Below are 22,613 nucleotides of genomic sequence, written 5' to 3' on the forward strand. Positions count from 1 at the left end.
AAAGAGAACCTAATTTACTTTCAAAACAAAACCAAACATTGCAAGCTATTGATTGTCAGAGTAAGCGTGGAGTCAGAGCATGCCATATGGCATTTTAAATAAATTGGATATTGAGTATCATCCTAGCTTTGGCAGGCAAATGGTCAGTTATTTGAATTAACTAATAACAGACAATCTTGATACTGTGCAGAAAAAAAGGGGTTATTAAATTGAAGCATTAATTCCATCTTCTGCTTTACACACAACAAAGTATCTATTCGGCATTAAGCTTTAATGTAATGTAACTTCCACAGAGTGAGAGTTCTGCAACGGTAAAATCAAAGAGCATTTTCAAAATGAAGAGTTAATACACAGTTCATAACAAGAAAATTTGGACTGTGGTTATGTAAGTGGAGTGTCTTACCTAGAGTACTGCTCAGAAGTGTAGCCTCACTAACTTTTGCTGTTCTAACCCTACTCTCCTTGACACCTAAACCTTTTGTTACTGATAAAAATTAGACCCTAGAGCTTTTTTTCTTGATTTTTGTAACATTTAGTCTTTGGAACACAGAAGTTCCTGACAACCTTCCTTAAATAAAACTCCTAGAAGAAAATCTTGCAATATCATCAACATTGGATAAAACATGATTTTCAATTATATATCCTCAGTGTAGTCCACAGCAAAACATTGCTATTTATCAGTCCTCTTCTTGCATTTCATGAATATCTAATACTGTTTCAAGCCCACATATTTTAACTATCTCCATTAATGATAATTTTAAGGGATTCTGATGTTTTCTAATTAAGTTCAGATTTAGACTATTAAAAGCAAAATGGTTTTCACAGAAAGGTATCGTAAGTAATTTAAAATTCATGCACTGAATATATGAATGTCCAAATACTAGCCAACTGTATGGATCACCTTTCATCTCTGTCCTCCCTCATCATGTAGTGCAATTACTGAAATTAAAAGCCTACCAGTCACATTAATAGGAACCACATCTGTTTGGACGGCTTGTGCTTGTTGTCGCATTTTCTCTTCTGGCGTTGGCAGTGGAAGAGACTTAGTCCAGTTGGTTTGGGTGTTGATATCTGATAACTCATTTGTAGCTGGACTTTTAGGCCTTTTGATGGTAATAAGCTTTTCTTCTTCAGGGGGAGAGACGGGACACTACAAACAGAAATACATACAACAATGTGAATTTACTACTAAAATATCCGTAGGACTATGGTATTACTAAGGTGCTGCTGCTGTAGTCAGCATGATTGTTTGTGGAGCAAAACATCCTCATAAATATCACACTTTAACCTACATAAAGAGCAGTTTTAAGAACACACAAATAAACACACAACGAAACACCTAGTTTCTGTTTTTCAAGACATTTGATTAGTCTAAGGAATATATACCAATCAAGGGGGAAAAAAGTGGTCTTGCACATAGCAAAGCACAGTAACTAATTACACCTTACACACTGACGTAACTCCTGCAGTGATTAACCCCTGTCTCCCTGCACCGAGCTTTGCCTTCCCTTCCCCTCGCATCTCCCCAGGCTCTACTAGAAGAGGAGATCTGAGCACTGCTTTGCTCCAGGTGCACTACGCTGTACGAATGCGTAAAGTCCCAGCAAGAAGCCTGTTATGAAACGACAGATTTTAGTAGAGCTCAGTAAAAGAACCAATCAGAACACTCCACAAAATCATCAGACATGCATCAGTGAGGTAGCAATCAACTTGGCTTTGGTCTTGGAGAAACTGACCACAATCCAAGGGGTTACTCATTTTTCAGTGATAAAACACTTAATATTATTAGTGCCACAGAGTGGTAATTTTAAAAGTCAGTTCTTCTCAAAGTGGCAGATTTCAACTCCATGAATTGTTTTACTTAAAAAAAAACCAACAAAAAAACTCCCCAACCAATGAAACGAAAAACTTTCCACACAAGAAAAAGAGATTGCAACAGCATGTGCAAATCCCTCCACCAAAGTTATAAGCCAAAAAAACCATTTCCTTTCAGGAAGCAAATCTGTTTTCATTACAAGGTCCTTGCTTGCATGCCAGTAATGGCAGGGAAAGCCATAGCACAGCTTTTTACTGACAGGACAGTACCTGTCCATGGCAAACACTGAGGGCAGGCAGATTCAGGCCATGCAGAAGACATCACTGAGGCTTCTAGTAGGTCGTCACAAATGCAAGTGAACTTGAGAGAAGCAGCCTTCCCTCCTCCTTACTCCTGCCTGCAAGGCACTCCAACAAATCCCAGAAGCAGGAGAGGAAGGAAGACCCGGAGGAAAACCAACCACAGTCTCCTTCTGCCCCCCACAAAACAAAAAAGAGAAGAGAACATGGAAGAGGAGTTGCATAGTGTTTGCAGCACTAGCAGAGACCTCTCTGCAACCTGTTGACTCTTCTGTTTCAGAGGAGTTTGCTTTGGGACCTTCCTCCCTACCACCAGACCAGAATTACCCCTGTCTTTTCTTTACTCCTCTCTCCCTTTGGAAAGCCAAATACTACTCAGAACAGGGTTGTCAGTACTGCCTCTTCCCCCCCTCCCTGCTGCACACAGGCATGGAATGAAACATCACAGCTCTTTATAACAGATGGATTTTTTTTATTATTGTGGGTGTTCAGTCTAAGTGATCTGTTTTCTCTTAAAGCTGAGTGCTATAAAAAAGACTTGCCCAAACACTGTGCTGCAACCACTGTTTATCATTTCTGATTTTAATTTTCTTCCTGTTACTACGAGGAGTTCCCACTGTTTATAAATAAATAACCATTTATTTATTCTGTTGTGCTTTGACTCTACATCCTTTAGGACAGAGTCCAACATTTTATTAAATAGAAAACAAAAAATAAAAGCAACTTCCAGGCAAAAAGTAAAAGAAAAGTAAAACCTCTTCAGGCAACAGTAAAAAAAACATTTCAGGCAATGAAACTATTACTAATGTCGTTCTGTGGTTTGGAACCACACTTCAGAACGTGGGAGCTTTTCTTCAAGGATATAATCCATTTCTAACAGCCTTGAATTTCTTTCCTAGAGAGGCTGTGGAAGGGATAGATGCTGCTCTGTACTTAAGGGCTCAGCCCAGTGAAAGCCCAGCAGCTCTATCAATACAATCTTCTTAGAGGACACCAACATTTTTTCAGGCCTCTGCTGTTTCTAAAAAGCTCTAAAACCAAGTAATAATATGATGTGAGTACTTATCTTTTTTTGAGAGTGTGTCCATACACTATTTATATACATATACAGTGTGGGCACATATATATGTACTTGCAAACACAAGGACTTTCCCACTTCAAATCACCCAAATTCATAAATACCTTCATTACCTTAAACAATTTGGGACAGGAATGACATTGAAGAAGGGAAAGCTGCCTCCAGGCAATGCTTCCCCCCCAGTTAGGTTTAAAAACTGGGAAGGGAGAAAGGGTTTGTAAGGAACATGACAAGGGGGTGATAGTCCACTTGTCACAGCAGGCATTGTACATGCACTTAAAGGAGTAAGCAAAGGTTGAGGCAAAGAAATACTGCTTTCCCTGTACTACAGTGAGCTTTTCTCCACCTGAATCAGGGAGACCAAGGGAGACACCTCAAGCATAGTTTTGCAGTTTGTCTGGGGTGAGGATGAGCACCAGTGACCTTCAAATACACTGTTTGGTTGATACTGTCAGCATCAGTATGTGTCACCTTCAGACTGTACTGCAGTGTCAGGTCTCAGCTGTCATACAGAAGTCTCTAAGGGCTACTCCACTATGTCAAGTGGCAGAGATACTGGTTACAAAGCCATCCTTCCTTATCAAAGAAATTACCCAAGCCAAGCAGAACAGCTTTTTTGTTAAGAGTATATGAACAGAAAAACTGAAGAAGTGAAGCATCTGCTACAAGGGAACCCTAATTATCCAAAGAATGTGGAACATCCATCAGAAATTTTGCAGAATTAGAAGTTGAGAAAATTGGGGGCAGATGGAGTAAGACAGACAGAAATGAATCAGGTTGTATGAGCATATAACCAACCAGAAGCAACTGAAAACCCAATGGTGCAGTTGAGTTCAAGGCAGTATCAGTGAAAATGACTTCCTGCCACAGGACACACATACGTACTTCTACAAAATAATTCAGTAAGAGTTGGAGGTGGTTTTGGGTGTAAGAGTAAGTGTTCACATTTCAGCTGTAGGTACATTTTCCTGAAGAAACATGACTGTCTCTATTTATAGCCTTTCTTCCAAAGTACTCTCAGTGATAATGGTGTAGGCATGACAAAGCTGTACACAGCTATATTACACACAGAGGAATGCAAGAGCTCATCTTTCAGCCTTCTTCAGACAGAAATTATTTACCCCTATAATTAGGATGAAAATGAGATTTACATATTTTTGGCAAACATTCCCAGATTTACAGCGCAGAAGCTTGCTGGAAGATGCAGTGAATTGCTGCTGTGTGGCAGGAATGTCTTCTCCAGTCAGGTCTGTTACACCAGAAGTAGAACGAGGCAGTACTTTGAGAATATTTATCTGCTTAGAAAAGCTGATAATAAACTCTATGTCCATAACAGAACAGAAGTACTTGTCCCCTTTTTAAAGCATCTCCGAGTCATAATAACTTTACTGCTAGACTTAAATGGCCAAATCTCTGGAATGGGTTGTCACACTCATCTCCACAGGAAAATTTGCTGGAATTCATTCCTTTTCATGGACATGGTAGGAGGTAAAGGTGGGATGTGAAAGGAGCAGCCTTGGACCTTGCAGTGTTTCCACAAACATGCTCTAGGGATAAAAAACCTGAACCTTCAAAGGGGAGTTAAAATGGAGAATCCAGGAGAAAAATGGCCTATAAATATCCTACACACGTGGCTACATGGCTCAGTGAGCTGGAGCCTCTCCGACAACTTGTTGATATACTGTCCCCCAACCAACTCAGCTGCTGAGATACAACAAAAGGGTTTCACTATCTCAGCACATTCATGCTATTTGAGAGGTCCCAGATGACAAATGAGTTTATGCTATGTATCTCACAGCACTCTCTGCCTAAATAATCTGTTTATTCTAAATCCTTTTTATATAACAGGGATTTATACGACAGTGTTTAAAAAAAGATCGAGCCTCCAGGAAGAAAACTCAATCCACAAAAATTTTACTTTTCAGCAAAGAGACTTCAAACTTCTAGTCATGCCATTTACCCTACTGTCTACTAAAATTACTTCTAAAATCATAATTTATCAGAAAAACAAAATAGAGAAAAAAAAATCAGTGTTGGAGACAGCAGCCATACCAGTTCAACTGTCTATTGTATTTGCCAACATTCTATTTTTGCTCCAGTGCTTTACTAGATTTGATGGCTTCAAGTGCCACTTTCCCAACAGCAAGGGATCAACACAATCAGTAACAGAGAAAAGAAACCCAAGACCCAAACCTGGCCAACTGAGATTGGCACTTCACATGCCTAATTCAATCCGTGGGGTTTCACACTGTCTCATGGAACACTGCCAAATTATACATTTACATGAATTTACACCTTAGATGAATTAGTCATTAGACTCTTATTTGGTGTCCTCTAGACCAAGGTCACCAGTCTAGTTCCCCCAGTCTTCACAGAATATTCCATTTTATTACTTCTACACACAGATCTCCAGTTCCACTAGCCAGCATTGCTATCCTACTAAATTCTTCACTTCATAACCTTCATTAGGTCTCAGTTAGGAAGAACTTTTTTTGTCAGCTGAAATTACTGACTATCAAGCAAATTATCACCTTAACAAGCACCACAGAAATGTTTTCTTCTTCCTCTACTCTGTGGTAACGGGATAAAAAACACAAGAAGATCTGTACTGCTTGAAACTCTGAAAGCCTGTCTAGTATCTGCCTTAAGATAATGGCTAATCAGTGATATCAAGGTGAAATTCAAATTTGAAGATGCATAGAGAAGATACTTTTTTTCCTGAATATTCTCTCAGCCTTGGATGGAGTCCTCACCCCTCAAGAATGTACCCAGTTGCTTTCTAAACCCGTGTAAACTTTCGGCATCCACAATTCCCACAGCAGCTGCACAGTCTGAGTATGCAATGAGTGAAGAATTATACCCTCTTTTCTTTGTTCAAAGATTTTCTGCACACAGCTTCCTTAATGCTTTGGCATTTCATGCATTATGAGCTGCTGGTTTAGTTCAGTAAATGGTGCAGTATTTAAAAAAAACAAACACCTACAAATGGTGTAAAATATGTGTGGTGCTTACAAGAGCAGTGCCATGCAACTGCAGCAGAGGACAGCATCACCCAGAGGTATCTTTGGCTCTGCCAGACCTCATGCCTCAGGATTTTTTAGGCATTCCCACCTCCAAAACTGAAGTGCCCAACTGCTTTACCTCCTCTTAACACCAAGTAAAGTTTTGGATTAGACTTCCTCAAATCAGTACAGTTAGTGCACTTGTTTTCACTCAAGATACTGAACAGTTTCTTGCAGATATTGGAGAGGCAACTAACAGTTCAGATGAGCACAGTGACAAAAATACACTCTCCCACCATCTCCCCCTCCAAATAAGAAAAGTGTTTTTTCACCCAAAGCATCTAGCTTTGTTTCTCAGCAACTATCAAGGCAAAGTTCATAAGCCAAATGACACAACGTAAGGAAAAACACCATGAGTTTTGGGTGCACAAACATTTTCATAAATGGAATAAACAAATAATATATGCAATACTGCATGCTTAGGAGCAGGTATTCTCTGTAGTTCACATTTATCATTCAAGAAAAGTACATTCCTCCAAATTAGTAGAGTTTATCCATGGCTCATTAAAAACCAATGAAGCAGCCAATTAAATAAAACACAGTGTCCATTGGGGGAGGGGTTTCAAAGGAGGCAAATATTAATAGACAAAAAACAGAGTAAAAAATTCTGTAAGTAAATACAGGATACTGTACTGCAGACAAAAAGGAGTACAGAGGAAAAAAAAAGGAAACAAACCTGGCATGGGACTCTTCCGTTGAGCGGTTGTTTTTTTAACTGCTTTTTATTTTAAGCAGAAAAAAGCAGCAGGTAACAACTGAAGGCTAAGAGCAGAATAAGATTGCATATATGCTAAATGCTACAGGTAACATCAAGCTGCAGATACGGCAGCTGGATGGTCCCACTTGTGGGCAAAGTACCTTGTTGTTCCAGGGAACCAAGTTACAGCAGGCGCTAATGCAAGACTGAGAGATGCAGTCTAACAGACTAGACTGTTGAGTGAGACAAAAAGAAACAAAGAGAATGAGTGGTAAAAAGGGAAAGAAAAAGGAGTAAGAAAAAAACCACACAAAAGACAAATACAGTTAATATACACATGCATACATTTCAGAACATAAGGAGAACTGGAGTCTGAAAGTGACATTTCAAAACATCTTTTACACTGGTAAAACAGAGTAATACTATAGCACAGGAATAGCTCCCAAGATGTGGCACCAACAGCAGCATGTAAGATATGAGAAAGGAGGAGACTGGTCACAGTACTGAGATGTAAAATCCAGGTAAACCAATTTAATCACCAACAAACTCAATTAGGATCAGTACTACATTGGAGTTTGGCCTGTGCTCCATTAATCTAACTTGTAAGAATCAACATTAAAAGTAAAAGGGCAGATCCAAACACTTAATTTTATATCAACTTCCACTCAGAGACTCCAGCTTTCTATGTTTTCTAATTTTGTTCATTCGTTTTTGAGTTGTGACTGCTTCTCCCTAGTGGTTTTCCCTTGGAACAGCACATGTTCTGCTTACCTTAGACATTTCCAAAGACACTGAACCAACGTGCCTGGTGGCGTGACTACTACCCTCTGCTGACAGACACCCATCTCCACAAAACCTGAGAATGCTGGTGGATCTCCTCTTGCATCACCTAACCATGGTTTCATATTGTCTCCAGCATAAACAGACAAGCAGAATATCTGGCTACGGTTTTTATTTTTAGAAGCAGATTAAAAACAACAGGAAAAGCTGGTTTCCTTTGTGAAATCACCCACTCTTTTTTTCTGCAAGTTGGCAATTGTATCAACTACAGAGTTTCTCAACAGCAAATAGGTATTCATCCACCCATCATTATTTCACTGTTCTCAAATTTCAATTATTAAGTACTGCATGCACAGAATTTAGATGTCGGCTTTTACCTTGAATAGACAACAAAGCTATGAGGCTTTCATCTAGCGGTAAGGAGTTCACATTTTGAATCACAGCATTTTTGGTGACCCCAGTTCCACACTGTTACTGAAGAACTCTCCTGACAGTTGAAATATGACTCCCTCAAGGCATAAGACTTCTTAGAATTACTTGGCTCTTTACCAGTAGGGTAATAATTCAAGTTCAGAAATCTGTTACGGTAAACATTAATTTAAAGAAAGATTAAAAATTTACACCCTTGCAAAAAAAAAAAAAAAGAAAAAAAAAAAAGAAAAACAAGGGGAAAAAGAAAGGAAAAAAAGCCAATTAAACAAAGATACTGGTCAAAAGACTCCACAAAAGAGAGCTATACAAATATGAATGGAGACTCATGCTACAGTTTACAAGAAATTAATGTCTTTGTGAGCTGGAAATAGGAGTGGCAGGGTTAAGGTTAAGCTTCTGAGATAATCAGTAACAGCCAAGACTGTCAGTTCGGCAGCTATCTTTCTCCACAGCTCTGAATCATCCTTTCAGCTACAATATTTAAAGGAACCTATTAAAATTTGAAATGGAAGTGCTATCCTATATTTAAAGCACACTTAGTTGCATTAATTTTCTCCAGAATGCACAGGAATTGTTAGTAACACATTATGTTAACACTGAAAAAACCCTTAACCAAGAAAGGGTGACAGCTCTTAAGTCTCCAAGAATCCTCACCCATGCTTACATACCTTCATTCAAATTGTTTAAGGAAAAATGTATTTATATTTATTAAATGTTACATTAGTTTTACATGTGCAGATGGTTATGCTGCACAGCACTGGCCAGGACAAGTGGATGACATGTATGTATGCATTTATGTGCAATACATTAATAGCAACAAACAAGGTGTTAATACTTTCCCCAGTGGAAATCGTAATTCCACTGATTTCAACATGGTTTTCCAAATTACCATTATAATGCATTCCACGGTATGAATGTGCTTTACATTCTCGGCTTGATGCCAGTACATACCACACACAGCTAAACAAGATGCTCTGACATTCCCTGCCAATACACAGATAAAATGCAATCACCACCTGGATGAGAGACTCTACATATTCCACAACACCTTTTATTATGTGACTAAAACCCATGGAGGATTAAACTGAGAACACAGTACCCTCTGAAGTGCATTCTCAGGGTCTGCACATTTTGCTTATATAGTTATTTGGTCTATACTACAGAGGGATATACGGTTTAGCAACAATTCAAAGAAATTAAACTGTGTTACAATCAAGGACATCCTCCCATTCTCTAAGCAACAACAGTTTTTGGCAAAGTATTCTAGAATATCTATCTTGAAAATGCCAGGAGCTCTGGCATTTCAGCTTTAGACAGGCACGCTCCAGTGGATCTTGCCATCCACCCCAGCAGTAACATCCCAGACCACAACACCAAAGTCAGCTTTTCCTTCAGAGCCCACAGGCACAACAGGATAAAGTAAAGACAGGGGAGCAGAATTTCTTTTCTTCCTCAGAACAATAATGCAACTTAACAGTACTGTAACTGAAATCTATATAAATTGATGTATAAATAAATATGGCTTCATAACTTTCTTAAAACTTGTGATCAACTGTTCCTTCTCTTTATTTAAATTATTTCTAGATTCTAAGCTAAGCACACTGGGAGTTGAGATGTGGGGATATAAGCAAGAAAATCATGAAGTAAACTGAAAGAAAGGCAATAAACCCAACTCAGTGGGCAATCTTCATTTTCTGGATGCCTTTACCAAACAGTTGTGATGCATTAGGACAAAGCCTCTACCTAAATGAGTAACTGCCTGTATTAGCAATTCAAAGTGTGCACCTATCCAAGTTACAATGCAAGTATGCTGATGGCTGCTGAATAGCTCTTCCTGCTACTTGAATGTAAACACTTAGCAGCTACCCTTGCTGGGGTCTTCCCTCCAGAACATTACTAAACCCCTTCCTGCTTTCACTCTCTGAACATGCCAGTGGGAACTTTTTATCAGAGCATGGGTAGAACTGGGATTTTTAAGAGACCATGAAAGTCAGATGATCTACTATCACTGTAATTCAAAGGAATAAACATCTTTGTGGTCCTCTAAAAATCCTGCCTTATTTGAACAGTGTTATGGCAGGCAATTAAACTGCACCAGGCAAGTATTTTTTCCAGTGCTTTGCCCCCCACCATTACCTTTTGTTCAATTTCTTCATAATCATCCTGGTAACTTCCACAGATTGCACTGGAGGACGAGGAGAAGGTGGGGCCCTGAGAGTAATACTGTGAGCTCCGGTAGCCATCCCGCCGCAGCTTGTCACACTCTGCCGAAAGAAAGAGAAACAGGAGGTTAAATCATGGCAAGAGCCATTACTGTTTATGCTTGGTGTTCAGTGGCACTTAAGTACTGAATGTCTTTCTGAAAATGTTTACCGTGCATTAACATTGTCTGCCCCAAGTGACAGAACCCAAGGGCGCGTTCCTCATATTTGTTTCTATATTTCCTCCTCCCTCACATGTATGACACACGTAAGCCCACACACAGTGTATTAACCCAGGCGATGGCAAGTGCTTTGGAAAGAAGGGGAAATAGATTTATTTATTTAAGTGAGGCCTGGCTCCGTGTCTTGACAGATGGCATCATCTTGCAGGATGGGAGATGGATGCATGCGAGTAACTCCAGGGGTCTCATTTGCCAGACCGGTAGACATCTATTATATGCCTTACACTTGAAATGATGATGATGTTGCTCACTACTCAAGCACCATCTGCTAAATAACTTTGGCACTGACCACTTGTCTTGTCTTCCTGTCCATGGAAGAGACCATTTACTGTGGTTTTAGAGAGAGGAATACAAATCATGGGAATAGCAGAATCTTGCGCTGCTGCACAGCACATGTAGTTTAGCACTATAGAGTTTCTAAAGTTCAGAAAGAATTCAGAGCAAACATGCATCCCCACTCACAATAGTCAAAATTCCAGTCAGCATCGCATCCCCCTCACCAAGTTTTCCACAATCATCTTCCTGCCTCCTAATTGATATTCAGTGTGATTGTGCTAAAGAATAACAGACGCCAGAGCATAAGGAAAAATTAAATGTTCAAGATGCGGCAACCAAACTCATCAGACCAGTTTAAATTTATTTAATTTAAATTAAATTTCCAAAGAGAGATATCTGAATCTGTTGAAAGATGATGAAAGCAAGAAGAAAATTAAGTATTTGGTGTATTTCCATTTAAGGAACTGGAATTTCTGCACAATACACAGGCATTATCACGACACAAAGTGCTTTTATCATCACTTGCTGGAGAAAGGCTTTCTGTGATTATATCATCTGTCTGCCTATCTTGATCTTTTGAACAGCCCTTAAAATAGAAAAGATGCAATGTTTATACCAAGGGCAAGGTTTTAGAGAGGCTTTTGCCTGGCAAATGATTAGGTGGAGTTACAATCTGCACCTCCAGCATACATGTCCTCTGTTATGCTCAGATGCTTCTGAGACTGAGGTCTGGAGGACTTGTGCTGACAGGTTAACTGACCTACAGCAAACACACTGTGAGGATTTCATCAGTAAGGACTCCCCTGTATCTGTACACAGACACTGAGGAGGCAAGCTTACAGTCTGACAACTAGCCACTTCCATCAGTGCCGGACATATGTCCTTGCCTACGTATTCCTATGGCATCAAAAAGGGCAGTATGGCATGAACCTTCCCTTCTCTCTCAATTCAAGGACCAACAGTGGCAGTGTGGGTTTTGAGATCCAAATCAATGGCTACGTCTCAGGAACAGAGGGTTGGTAATCCTGTTTACCCGTTCCACATGTGTGAGCATGCTGACATTGTGCACATCTGGCAAAGTGCTGCCTTACTTCAGGAGCAGGGTGAAAAACGACTGTCAGCAACCACAGCAAAGCAAATTCCTCCACCACCCTTCCAAATTTGGTACTGGATCCAGCCAGATCCAGCATACAACACTCACAGATGTGAGCACCCTGATGGGCTGTTTGTTGGTTTGAGCTACAAATGAACAGGGATAAGCGGACTATGGCAGAACAAGACAGCCCAAAGACTTGCATCAGCTTGTAGTGTGGGTTAACACGCTAAGCTGTCAATTTAGACACTGCAACTTTTACCTTCAGAGCAATCATTAATCACTGCAAACAAACATGAATACAACCTAAAGGGTGCATAAGAATGCAGTTATTTTTCCTCCCATTTTTGGAGTAAGGCTTAAAGTCCTGGCTGGCCACTCCTGCAACTCTCCAACATCTGACATCATGGCACACCCCAAAAAAATACCTGCGGTGGTTTGACCTGGGATGGATGCCAGATGCCCACCAAAGCTGCTCTATCGCTCTCTTCCTCTGAAGAGAGCTGGGAAGGAGAGAGAAAATGTAACAAAAGGCTCATGAGTTGAGAAAAGGACAGAGAGAGATCACTCACCAGTTAAAACCACAGGCAAAACAGTTTTGATTTAGGGAGCTTAGTTAAATTTATTACTGATCAAAATCAGAGCAGGATAATGAGAAGTAAAGCAAATCCTAAAAAACACACTTCGCCCCCTCCTCCCCTCATTCGCAGGCTTAACTTTATTCCCAGTTCTCTACCTCCTCCCCATTCAGCAGTGCAGGGAGATGGGGAATGGGGGTTATGGTCAGCTCATCATGTTTCTGCTGCTACTTCCTCTTCAGGGAGGTCATTCCCCTGCTCCAGTGTGGAATTCCTCCCATGGGAGACAGTCCTGTAAAAACTCTCCAACGTGAGTCCTTCCCACGGGCTACAACTCTCCACAAACTGCTCCAGCAGTGGTTCTCCCACGGGCGCAGTCCTTTAGGAACAGTCTGCTGCAGTGTGGGTTCCCCACACGTACAGAAGTCCTGCCAGCAAATCTGCTCTTCCTTGGGCTTCTCCATCCATGGATTCCCAGAGCCTGCCAGGAGCCTGCTCCAGTTTGGGCTTTCCCATGGAGCCACAGTTGTCACAGGACTCTTCTGGAGGCGACAGGCTCTTCTGAAGCATGATAAATGAATGCTCTGATGTTGATTGACCTTATTTATCTTCCTAACCAAGAAGGTGAAGATGATGAACAGTGCACCTCATGAAGCCCAGAAAAGCTCCAAAAACTTAAGGAACTTGACACTGAAGGTGTCAAGTCCATCACAACTTCAGGTAGACTGACAATAACAACCTGTCAGCTTATCAAGCTCACAACCTCCGGCTGTCCACAACACAAAATCCATGTAGCTTCAGAAGCTATTGCAGCAACATTGCTGATGATGCCAAAATTGCTACAAACTGCTAGGTGAAACCAAGAAAAAGGTGATTTGCACCCAAGAACAGCTTTTCTATTAATGTACTGTCACTGTACATTTTGCAGCACAGCCAGAAACACAGTGTGGATGGCACCCTAGGCCAACAAACCTCATCAGGGGCTTTAGGCAGGTATCTTTTACTTCATGTTGCAACAGCCCACAAGCACAACACAAGGTCACACATTGCACCTGACTGAAGGTACTGTCACTGCCAAACCAAAGGTGGCAACTGCTGTTTAAAAACTGTTCAAGCTGGAGGCTCCTTCCCTCCACCTCCTTACTATTATTATAGATGCACATGGTCTTCTGTAAGCAATCAGGTTCATCTTTTTCAGCTACAGGGGTTTTATTTTCGTAAAAAAAATACCGATGAAGAAGCTAGAGATACTTACTCTAGGAAAATATTCCAGACGCTTACTCTAGGAAAGACTCCCTTCTTCCCAGAGGAGCAATGCGTTGTCCTATTCTGACAACCCCAAACAGAGAAGAGCACTATACACTAAGTGAAAAAGTTCTTACAGTTATTTCAGAGACGTCTGTACTGAAGCTGACTAGGTAACAGAAGGATCCATCCAGCTCCAGTTATTAAAAATCTTCATTTTAAAGAATGACAATACATTAGTGCCAGCTGAATCAGGGACATACACACTCTTGGCTGGACCCAGCAGCAGGGATGCCATTTCCCACATTATACAACATTAAAACTGTGCACAGTGTTTCCATACTTCTGCCAAAGAACTGCCAGGTCGAACCCCAGGACGCTGCATCAGGCAGGACACAAACGCCTGCTCCTGAGGACGCGCTCGCCAGTCCAAATCTGCAGCACACGCTGCAGACAAGCTTGAAGTCACAGTTTTTGTGTGAATCTGCTCTGAAATGTGCAACAATATGACTATGCCCTAGATGAAACAATTTTGCTCACACAAACACTAATTCCAGGAAAATCAGGAAAGTGTCTCTGCCTTGGCAATTGCAGTCGGTGGCTGCACTGGGTAGTGCCACAACTCAGAAGTCTGAAGCTACCTCCCCTTCATCTCCTGACTGCTTCTGCGGCCAAGTGCACAGGGACACTGCCTGTCACCTTCTGCTGCTCTGCAAGTGCTTTTCAGGCTAGGTGAAACCATAGATTAGTTCTTATCTTCTTCTATACTAGTGATACATTAAATTTCAGAACCTCCTCTGTATTACGAGCATTGCTTAAAAATGACTGTCATTAGATTATATTATATTTCCACTTATGTGGCACAAGTTAGAAAATGAAAATTTTCCTGAAATTTCTCCTTGTGTTTTGCTGTTCACAGGGTGGTTTTAGTTAAGCGTGAAGAAAGTGCATGGGAAATGTAGTCAAAACCCTTTTAAGGGCCCCCTCATCATTTCCACAGTTATTAGAACAGGCTTCAGGAGATACAAACAAAGAAAATGTGTTAAAGCTGTCAGTGCCCAATACAATCATGCCCAAGTCTGCTATATACCCAACCACTCATATACTTGCCCAGGATTGCAGTATTGCAGCCTTTGCTAAATCTTGGCATCAGAGAGAAGTGTGCTGGGGACATGTCCTGTGCATCACCCATCTCTGCTCAACAGCTGGGGGACAGGCAGGTACCTGCAGCACCAAACTGAGACCAAAGGTTCAACCAGCCATGTGCAATCCTGCACCAGAGTTTTGATCCACAGGCACTGAATTCAGCACTGTTGCGAATAACTCAACCTCTCCATATAAAAGCTTATGGCCTTTGTGACAGACTGTCAGGCCAAGTGTATGAAAATACCTCCAAGGCCTCTCAGACTAGATCTTTCTCTGTTTCATACAAGGACTTGTATGTGCCCCTGAGCCAGTAACACACAGTACCAAGTCCCACACACAGAGGGAATTTACTGCTTTTCCAACAACTGAAACCATATTCTTGCATGATAATTTGAGCCACAAATCATGGGAGTGAACAGAAGGCACAGCACTGATACCTCAGTAATTCGTCTGACATGGTATTACCATGGTAAAGTAGGATTAACATTTACCTTGTCAGACCTACATGCCACACCATGCCGCGACAGATGGAAGGCTGAGTTGCTGTGAGGGGACCGGATGCATTGGCTCTTTTCCTCTTCTTTAACCAACTTGGTTGGACCCAGCAGCAGGGATGCCATTTCCCACATTATTACCCAAATATGGTAATGTTTTGTACCTACTGAGCTTCCTACCAGTAAAACTTGTTGCAGCATCTTGAAGTTTATATGATGGAAAATTCATCACCCTGTAAGAAGCAGAACTGGTCAGAGGGAGATGGATTCAGTTATTTTCAGAAGTTGTGCTTAATTTTTTTCTTATTGTAAATGAACTGTGCAAGAGTAAGTGTTATTTTTAACAAGCTTCTTCATAAAGCAATTATTTTGCCTGTCAGTATTAGGGTGCCCCATATATACCTGCCTGTAGGGAGAAAGCCTCCAGGTGCTGGTTTTCAGGGCTAGAGCCCATCTGAGCCTGAGATCTGTCCTTAAGGCACAGCTCCAGTAAGAGCACAGAGCCATAGCCTTATGCCACCACCCTGGACCAGTCCTTCACATCTCAGGCCTGAAAGTACACCCATCACTCACTAAATTAGCCCTAATGAGATTATTCAGATTACTCCTGTAAGCAAACACTGCTCACATGACTGTTGCAGGATCAGGCCTTAAGCTCTGTAGCTGCCTACATCCACATGTACACACCTGGGCACACTCTCACAAGTATATATTGAAGAGTCTAATACTAAAAAACTAAAATCCACATTTCTAAATATTTATTAGTAACCAGCAAAGGCACTGGTTAGAGAATTAAATTACCATGATACGTGGAGATACAGCTAGAAAGCAGAAGTGAGAGCATTGCCAAACTCATGTCAGCAGTGGACATGGTAATGTTGCCAGGCCATAAGCTATGGCAGGCAGTACAGCCTACCACAAAATAGCCAGCGTAAGGGAAAGGTGTGCTTGGTACGTACCTGTGTCAGTTAGTGCTAGCTTCTAGTTTTGCAATGTTATTAAGAAACACAGATATGGTTGTTGTAGTGGTTGGTGCTTATATAAGAATTTATTTTTAGTAACTGCTGAAAAGGTATAAATACTCAGCTCTGTATCAATAAAAACGGCTTATTGCATCCACGCAATCTGCCCCGTCTCTTTCATCGCCAACCATCTTGTGACAATGATATTCACTAGTATAAACTTAGAAACTTGGCATCAAAGTTATTCAGACATCTAAATAGCTCCAATTTGCTTGGAATAACTACCCATCCCATTGCACGGGTCAAGCAATGAAAGACAGAAAAATCATATCCTGGAAACATCTGAATTTGCCCTGTATGCAAGAACAGGACCTGGAACTCACAACTAATTGCTAAAATCCAAAGAGAAAATGTAAGTCAAACCAGGAGCAGATGCACTGCTCGCCTGGGAGAGCTGCCCAGAGTTGCTGAAACAGAAACTCCCAGGTACAGAGGTAGAAAGGGGAAAGATCAGACAAACATCACTTACTAAATTGTACACCACCTTACTGTCTCCTTGTCAGCAAGAAGGGACATCTGACAAGGTGACAGCTGCATCTGTAAGCTGGAAAAACTATCTCAGCTGAAGTCTGGGTGACTTCTTGGCAGAGCCTTTCATGTTGTAACTTGTATTTTTCTATTTTTCTTTTTTTTCTTTTTTTTAACTACAGAAAGCCATTAACTGCTCGAGTCAGCTAAACTGTCAACTACAGAAATAAATCTGCTGACTAGTATATTAAAACACATTTATCCATTCACCACACATATCACTGGAAAACCACTCTACTCCCCAGGGTCAGAAATCTTTCTTTTTCCAGTCTTCAAACATTGTAGTAGTCAACTTCTTCTGTAAATATCCACAAACCATGTTCCTCCCTAAGTCACAATTACAAACACTGTCTTACAAGTAGCTTTTCAAAATTTCACCTAAACCCAGACAGACTTCAGTATAATATACATTTGTCTTGTAAATGCAAATTGTTTAAAATTACCTCTTATTTTATAGGTTACACCGCACTTTAATAATCAAAGTATCACTGCTTTTGGCTTTAAAAGAATTTACTTTCACCACTAGCAAGTAAATGCATATAATTTTAATTTACTTGATAGATATTTTCAATTTGTTTTTCCAGTTGAGTTAAGACAACTAAGACCTTGTGGGCTTGTGACAGACAGGCGTGGGTGTCGAAGACCTGGATTTCTGAGCTGGCATTGCTGCATCCAAGCAAATCACTTTGGGTTAGATCCAGTCAAGGACTTACACCCTACAGACAGACATGACATGATCTAAATGTCATGTACGTGCCTCCTAAATTCAGAGTCCAAACAGGTATGTACACACAGTCTGCAGCATATGAACACACAGAGAGGCACCTCAGGAAAATTCCAACTATGGAAGAACTCAAGATACCTTAACTCACATCGCCACCACACCAGTAACGACCAGTGCTGGGTCCAGTGCTGCAGGCCCTTCTCATAAGGGGCAAGAGAACCTAACAGGGATATCAACATCTTTACTTCTAAGGATGATGTGCTTTTGCAAGTTAAAGTATTCTGCGTTTAGACACAAATTTTAGTTCTTTACAGATGAGGTGAGCACAGGCTGAATCTCCAGCTTCATAATGGTGTACTTTGAACACTAAGCAAAAAGTTGTCACCTGTAATGGCCAGAGCTGTGCTTTGTTTGGGACTGTCACATGGTCTGGTGCTAAGTACTGAAACATACTCTGAGCACAGAACTAGGACCTCTTCAAAGGGTATGGCTGCCTCTCTGCTTGCTCACAGCACTGTGGTAAGACGTGGATAAAACCAAGGTAACACTCGATTACACAGTTAACTGGGGAATTTCAGGGAGGTAACTTTTCAAGATAAAGAGCTTGTTGAGAATTATTATGCCTGGGACCATAATTAAAACAGACACCCTAGTTCAAAGGTTTCTTTGGTTAGTAGATCTAACTAAAATTACTACCTTTCACTCTGCGCCCCTTTATGGTTCCCTCATTTGTAAACTGGGGTTAATGCACAGTTCTCTGTATGTGGATGAGACAGGCTATGTAAAAGCACAGCTGTACAAAGGCAATCTTGTTTCTCACAAATATCTCAAGTTAAATATTACTTCAAAAAAAAGCAGCTCAATTTAATTCCAACACAGCACCTATTTTTGTCCCTGGGATCTAAATATGCAGCAGACAGCTTGCCTCTACCACTTTACATTCCTCCCAAAAATTCACACAGTTTGGATCATGTCCCATTTTCTTTAAATATATAAATCCCCATATCATTTGCAGAACTTGACTATCACAGAGACTGCTCCTATATCAAAGCTTTAAAATATGTTGTAAAGCCACAGCAATGATGCACTTGTGTAACAACTGAACTGTAACCAATGCTGACTGCAAAGCAAGTTCATGAACTTCAGCTGTGATATATCCAGTGCACCATTTTGTTCAGACTCCCAATTAAACAGGTCAAGGATTTCAACAGATGGAGTTCTGTTGCCACCCAGCTGAAAAAAACTTCTGATCAACAGCTCAGTCTAGGTGCTTTGGCTAGTACCAGCCTTTGTCAGTCCAGCCAACTTCCTTATTATTCCCGTCCCTTGCCCCAAAATGCAGTTTTATTCTGATACCTCTATGTCTTTTATCACTACATACAGAAAAGCCCAAGACAAGCCCAGACACAGCAAACACTGCTACCAACACATTTCTTCACAAGCACCATTTAAAGTGGCAAGTTTCCAACCCACCAGTAAAACTTAGCTGTTTGCTTCAAAGCCATCTTACTTGATGAGTAAGTAAGTACTTGAAAGGTCCATTAGACTTTTTTAAAGACTATTTCGCATGTTCCCTCTCATTAAAAAGTAGCCAAGCCCAGACACACAGGTAGCTTTTAATGACAGATGCTGTCCAGAGTTACCCAGAAACAAAGATGTCTCGGGCTCCAAGGGGATGAAGGTAATCCTAACAGAGGGCTGCTGGAGTGTGACAGAGATGCTGAATGGGTACTTCAAAGAAGTCTTACTGAAAGTGAGCAAATGTATTTATGTTAGGTCTATTTCCTCCAACACACAAATGTTGGGAAGCATGCCCTGCCATGGTAACTAGAGGCCAGTCAGGCTGGGAAGCCCACCCTTCCAAGCAGCTTCAGGGCTCAGCTGTGCAGACACTTAGAGTAGCACAAAGACAGGGCAAGAAAGTGCAACATTAAAGGAAAGCAAGCAGATATATTTATTTTCAAGTTTAAATCAGATGCAGCTGTTTAAGAAGGATCCAAATTAAAAGGAACTATTCAATGTCAAAATACTGTTAACAGGGTCAAGTAAATGCAAATGCATTGATCATTCCTTTCTTTTCTTGGGGCTTTTAAAAAACAAGTGCATTTAATACCAATCTTTAATTCCCCAGGTGATCTGCATGATTTAGCGATACAGAAAACCCATCTAATGGCACCAAAATGCAACAGCCATGACAAATTATATTTGTTAACAAGCTGTCACTAGGGAGTGCTCAAAATAATTATCACCGTTTGTCTCAAGTTAATTTAAATTTCTGCAAGTGCCTTATACGACTGCATTTAGTGGTGACAAGATGTCTTGAGTTTAACAGTGCATTTGCTTCCTTTTTATCTTTGATGCTTGCATTAAAATAATGCTCCCTGCTTTTTCTCTAGCATTTTTATGGATATTTTTTGTTTCTTAGACAACTGAACACAGCTAATGTAAAAATAGGAAGGGATTTTTCATTATTTTTCCTCCTAGAACATTTTAAATGTAAAAGCTATCTAAAATGCTACCAACAAGCACATAACATCCTAATCTAAGAGAGTAAGGAGGAAGAAAAGCAAAAAGGAAATTAACTGGAAGTTCAATATTCCTTGTGATGGGAATTGCTTTACCTAGCACTTAAATATGCTACAGACAGTTAACAATTCCAACTTATTCTTTCTACTAAAGGCATGGATCTGAAATGGGTTCAATAATCGTTCAGGTATAGCTTCCTAAAAAACCACATTCATCTACCTCAAGAAAAAAACCCAGTACCATTGGTATTATTTTGAAACAAATTTTATCTTCTTTAAACCTTTTCACTGGAATTTCTTTCACTGCTCATGTGTATCATGCAATCAATCTACATATAACCACTCTTTTATGTTTTTGCACTCAGCACTGCACTACATAAACTAAACCTAAAAATAGGCAACCTAGATGCTTCCAAGTAGTTCAGTTTTGCAGCACAAGACCAGCTTTCAAACACATGCACTATAGCCTCTTGATTAAATTCTGTTTCATTTGAGTATTTGCTTTTTGAAATTCCTTATTAGAAAGGGTAGTTGGGAGTATGGAACTTGGCCAAAACCATCAACAGATGTACGGTGAATTAATTCAGTAACAGTAAAAAAAGCAGAATACAAGAGCAGAAGCTCTGATAGTAACTTGACAATTGAAACTAAAATAATTAAAAACAAATTGATTTCCATTTTTTGATTTTATAACTCCAAGGCCTTTCAGGAACACATGGTCTACTCCTAGCCTTTAATGGCCTTTACTTAAGTTTTCCAGTTGGTAGGGAGTTCACATCTTGACATCTCTCTGAACCTGAACCACAGCTATTGTCAGTAAGAAGTGGTTTCCCCCTATTTTGCAGCTCTTTAATGAAACATAAGATTATTTTAAGTCCATAATCTTCTCAGCAGGATTATCGACTAGTAGGTCTGACCCTAATATTGCTCATCTGAACAGTGATCTGGCAGATGCACTGAGAAAACAAAGGCTGAACACATACCTGTCTGGAGGGTCTTGTAGCAAGACATAATAGAGGCTTTATGACTAACTACTTAAATCCGGTTTTATTTGACAATGCTAACCAGATGTCTTCTGGAAAACAAATCAAGTGTTTCAATCACTGCTGCTTAAATACATTCCTTGAATTTGGCCAACAAAGCTAAACAGAAGCTAGAGTCAGCCAAATCCAGCTCTTCTGAAGATGAGATAATAAATGAATCATCGCAGACATTGGAACAACGAGCCCTATATTATGTATGTAGCTTGAATCAACACAATTATCCTGGGGAGGAGGGTACAAAGTACAGGCAGTTGCGCAGGAAGTTTCAGCAGTTATAGTCTGAAAAGGAGTATGAAAGTCGGCGTGTGGACCGTTCCCACTATTTACAGCAACACCTTCCTCAGTCACATTGAACACTTTGTTACCTGCTGTAAAGGACAACCAGTCTGGACAGTGACCAGCAGTGCGTGACATGACACTGCAGCTCATCTGCAACTTCAAGAGTGCAGAGAGGGTCCACAACACTCTTCAGAAGCTGGATATCTCCTAACAGCCTGGTATCATTTCAGTCTGGCTGTGTTTAACCTTTAACATTAATACACTTATTCCATCTCTGCCCTTTATGCCTGTTGAATCCCAGCTCATGAAGAAAAGACAACACACAATGGTGGAGTTTGTACTCCCCCACTTTTTTTTTTTTTTTTTTTTAATCAAAAGTGCTCTGCGTTGCTAATTGCAGGAACTGGAAGACAAGTGCCCCTCGGAAATTCAACTATATATGCCCTGCTCTGGCTCCCATCACTGCAACTGACATATATCCACATTTGAGGGAAAATTTAGAATAGTTCAAAAAAAAAGTAGAAACGAAGAGTTCAGGTACATGGTAAGAATTCCTTTTTCTGTTCCTTCACTTCATCATAATTTGCAAGATTATCCAAGGCCAATGCATTTCAGATTAAACTTTAGGCTTTCCTTTTAGGACATTGGACCTCCACCGGTAACACACTGTTCATGTTGCAAACCTGCTCAGAAGGTAAACAAGGCACACTTATGATACACCCCAAGCAGTTAAGCAAAGCAACACTACAACAGTGCTGTGCCTCCTCCCCATCTTCACACCTTATTGCTTGTCAATTTTAGAGTATAACAGTTCACAAAATGAGGATTAGTCTCAATTTACTTTTACTACCAAGTATTTGTGTCATTGCCATATACTACAGCTGTTCTATCTGAGCTCCCAGCTGAAGACCACTGCACTTCAGAGACTTCCTCAGACACCTTTCTTCAGATAGGGCCATGCAACGAGCCAGATCTGTCAAAGCACTGTGTCAAGGATGGGAGCTGTTTTACAGTGCTACCCTCTTGACTCTGGTTGAACACTCACTGAACCGC

At 40.5% G+C, this 22,613-nt stretch overlaps 1 protein-coding gene across 6 annotated transcripts in view; it reads right to left on the minus strand.

Moving 5' to 3' along the window:
- The window catches only part of NHSL1 (NHS like 1), a 109,134-nt gene that overhangs the window by 28,179 nt on the left and 58,342 nt on the right, over positions 1 to 22,613 (minus strand). For 4 of the 6 annotated variants that reach the window (XM_017737205.1, XM_008635974.2, XM_017737206.1 and 1 more), the window contains exons 3-4: positions 10,301 to 10,428; positions 958 to 1,150 (exon numbers count right to left, since the gene is read on the minus strand). In XM_017737205.1, coding sequence (XP_017592694.1) covers positions 958 to 1,150; positions 10,301 to 10,428 — 321 coding nt within the window. Of the gene's footprint in view, positions 1 to 957; positions 1,151 to 7,113; positions 7,186 to 10,300; positions 10,429 to 22,613 lie in introns of all 6 variants that reach the window. The other 2 variants (XM_017737204.1, XM_017737207.1) reach the window with 1 other exon arrangement.

The sequence above is a fragment of the Corvus brachyrhynchos genome, unplaced genomic scaffold (assembly GCF_000691975.1).
Source record: "Corvus brachyrhynchos isolate BGI_N302 unplaced genomic scaffold, ASM69197v1 scaffold6, whole genome shotgun sequence".
Taxonomy (NCBI): Eukaryota; Metazoa; Chordata; class Aves; order Passeriformes; family Corvidae; genus Corvus; species Corvus brachyrhynchos.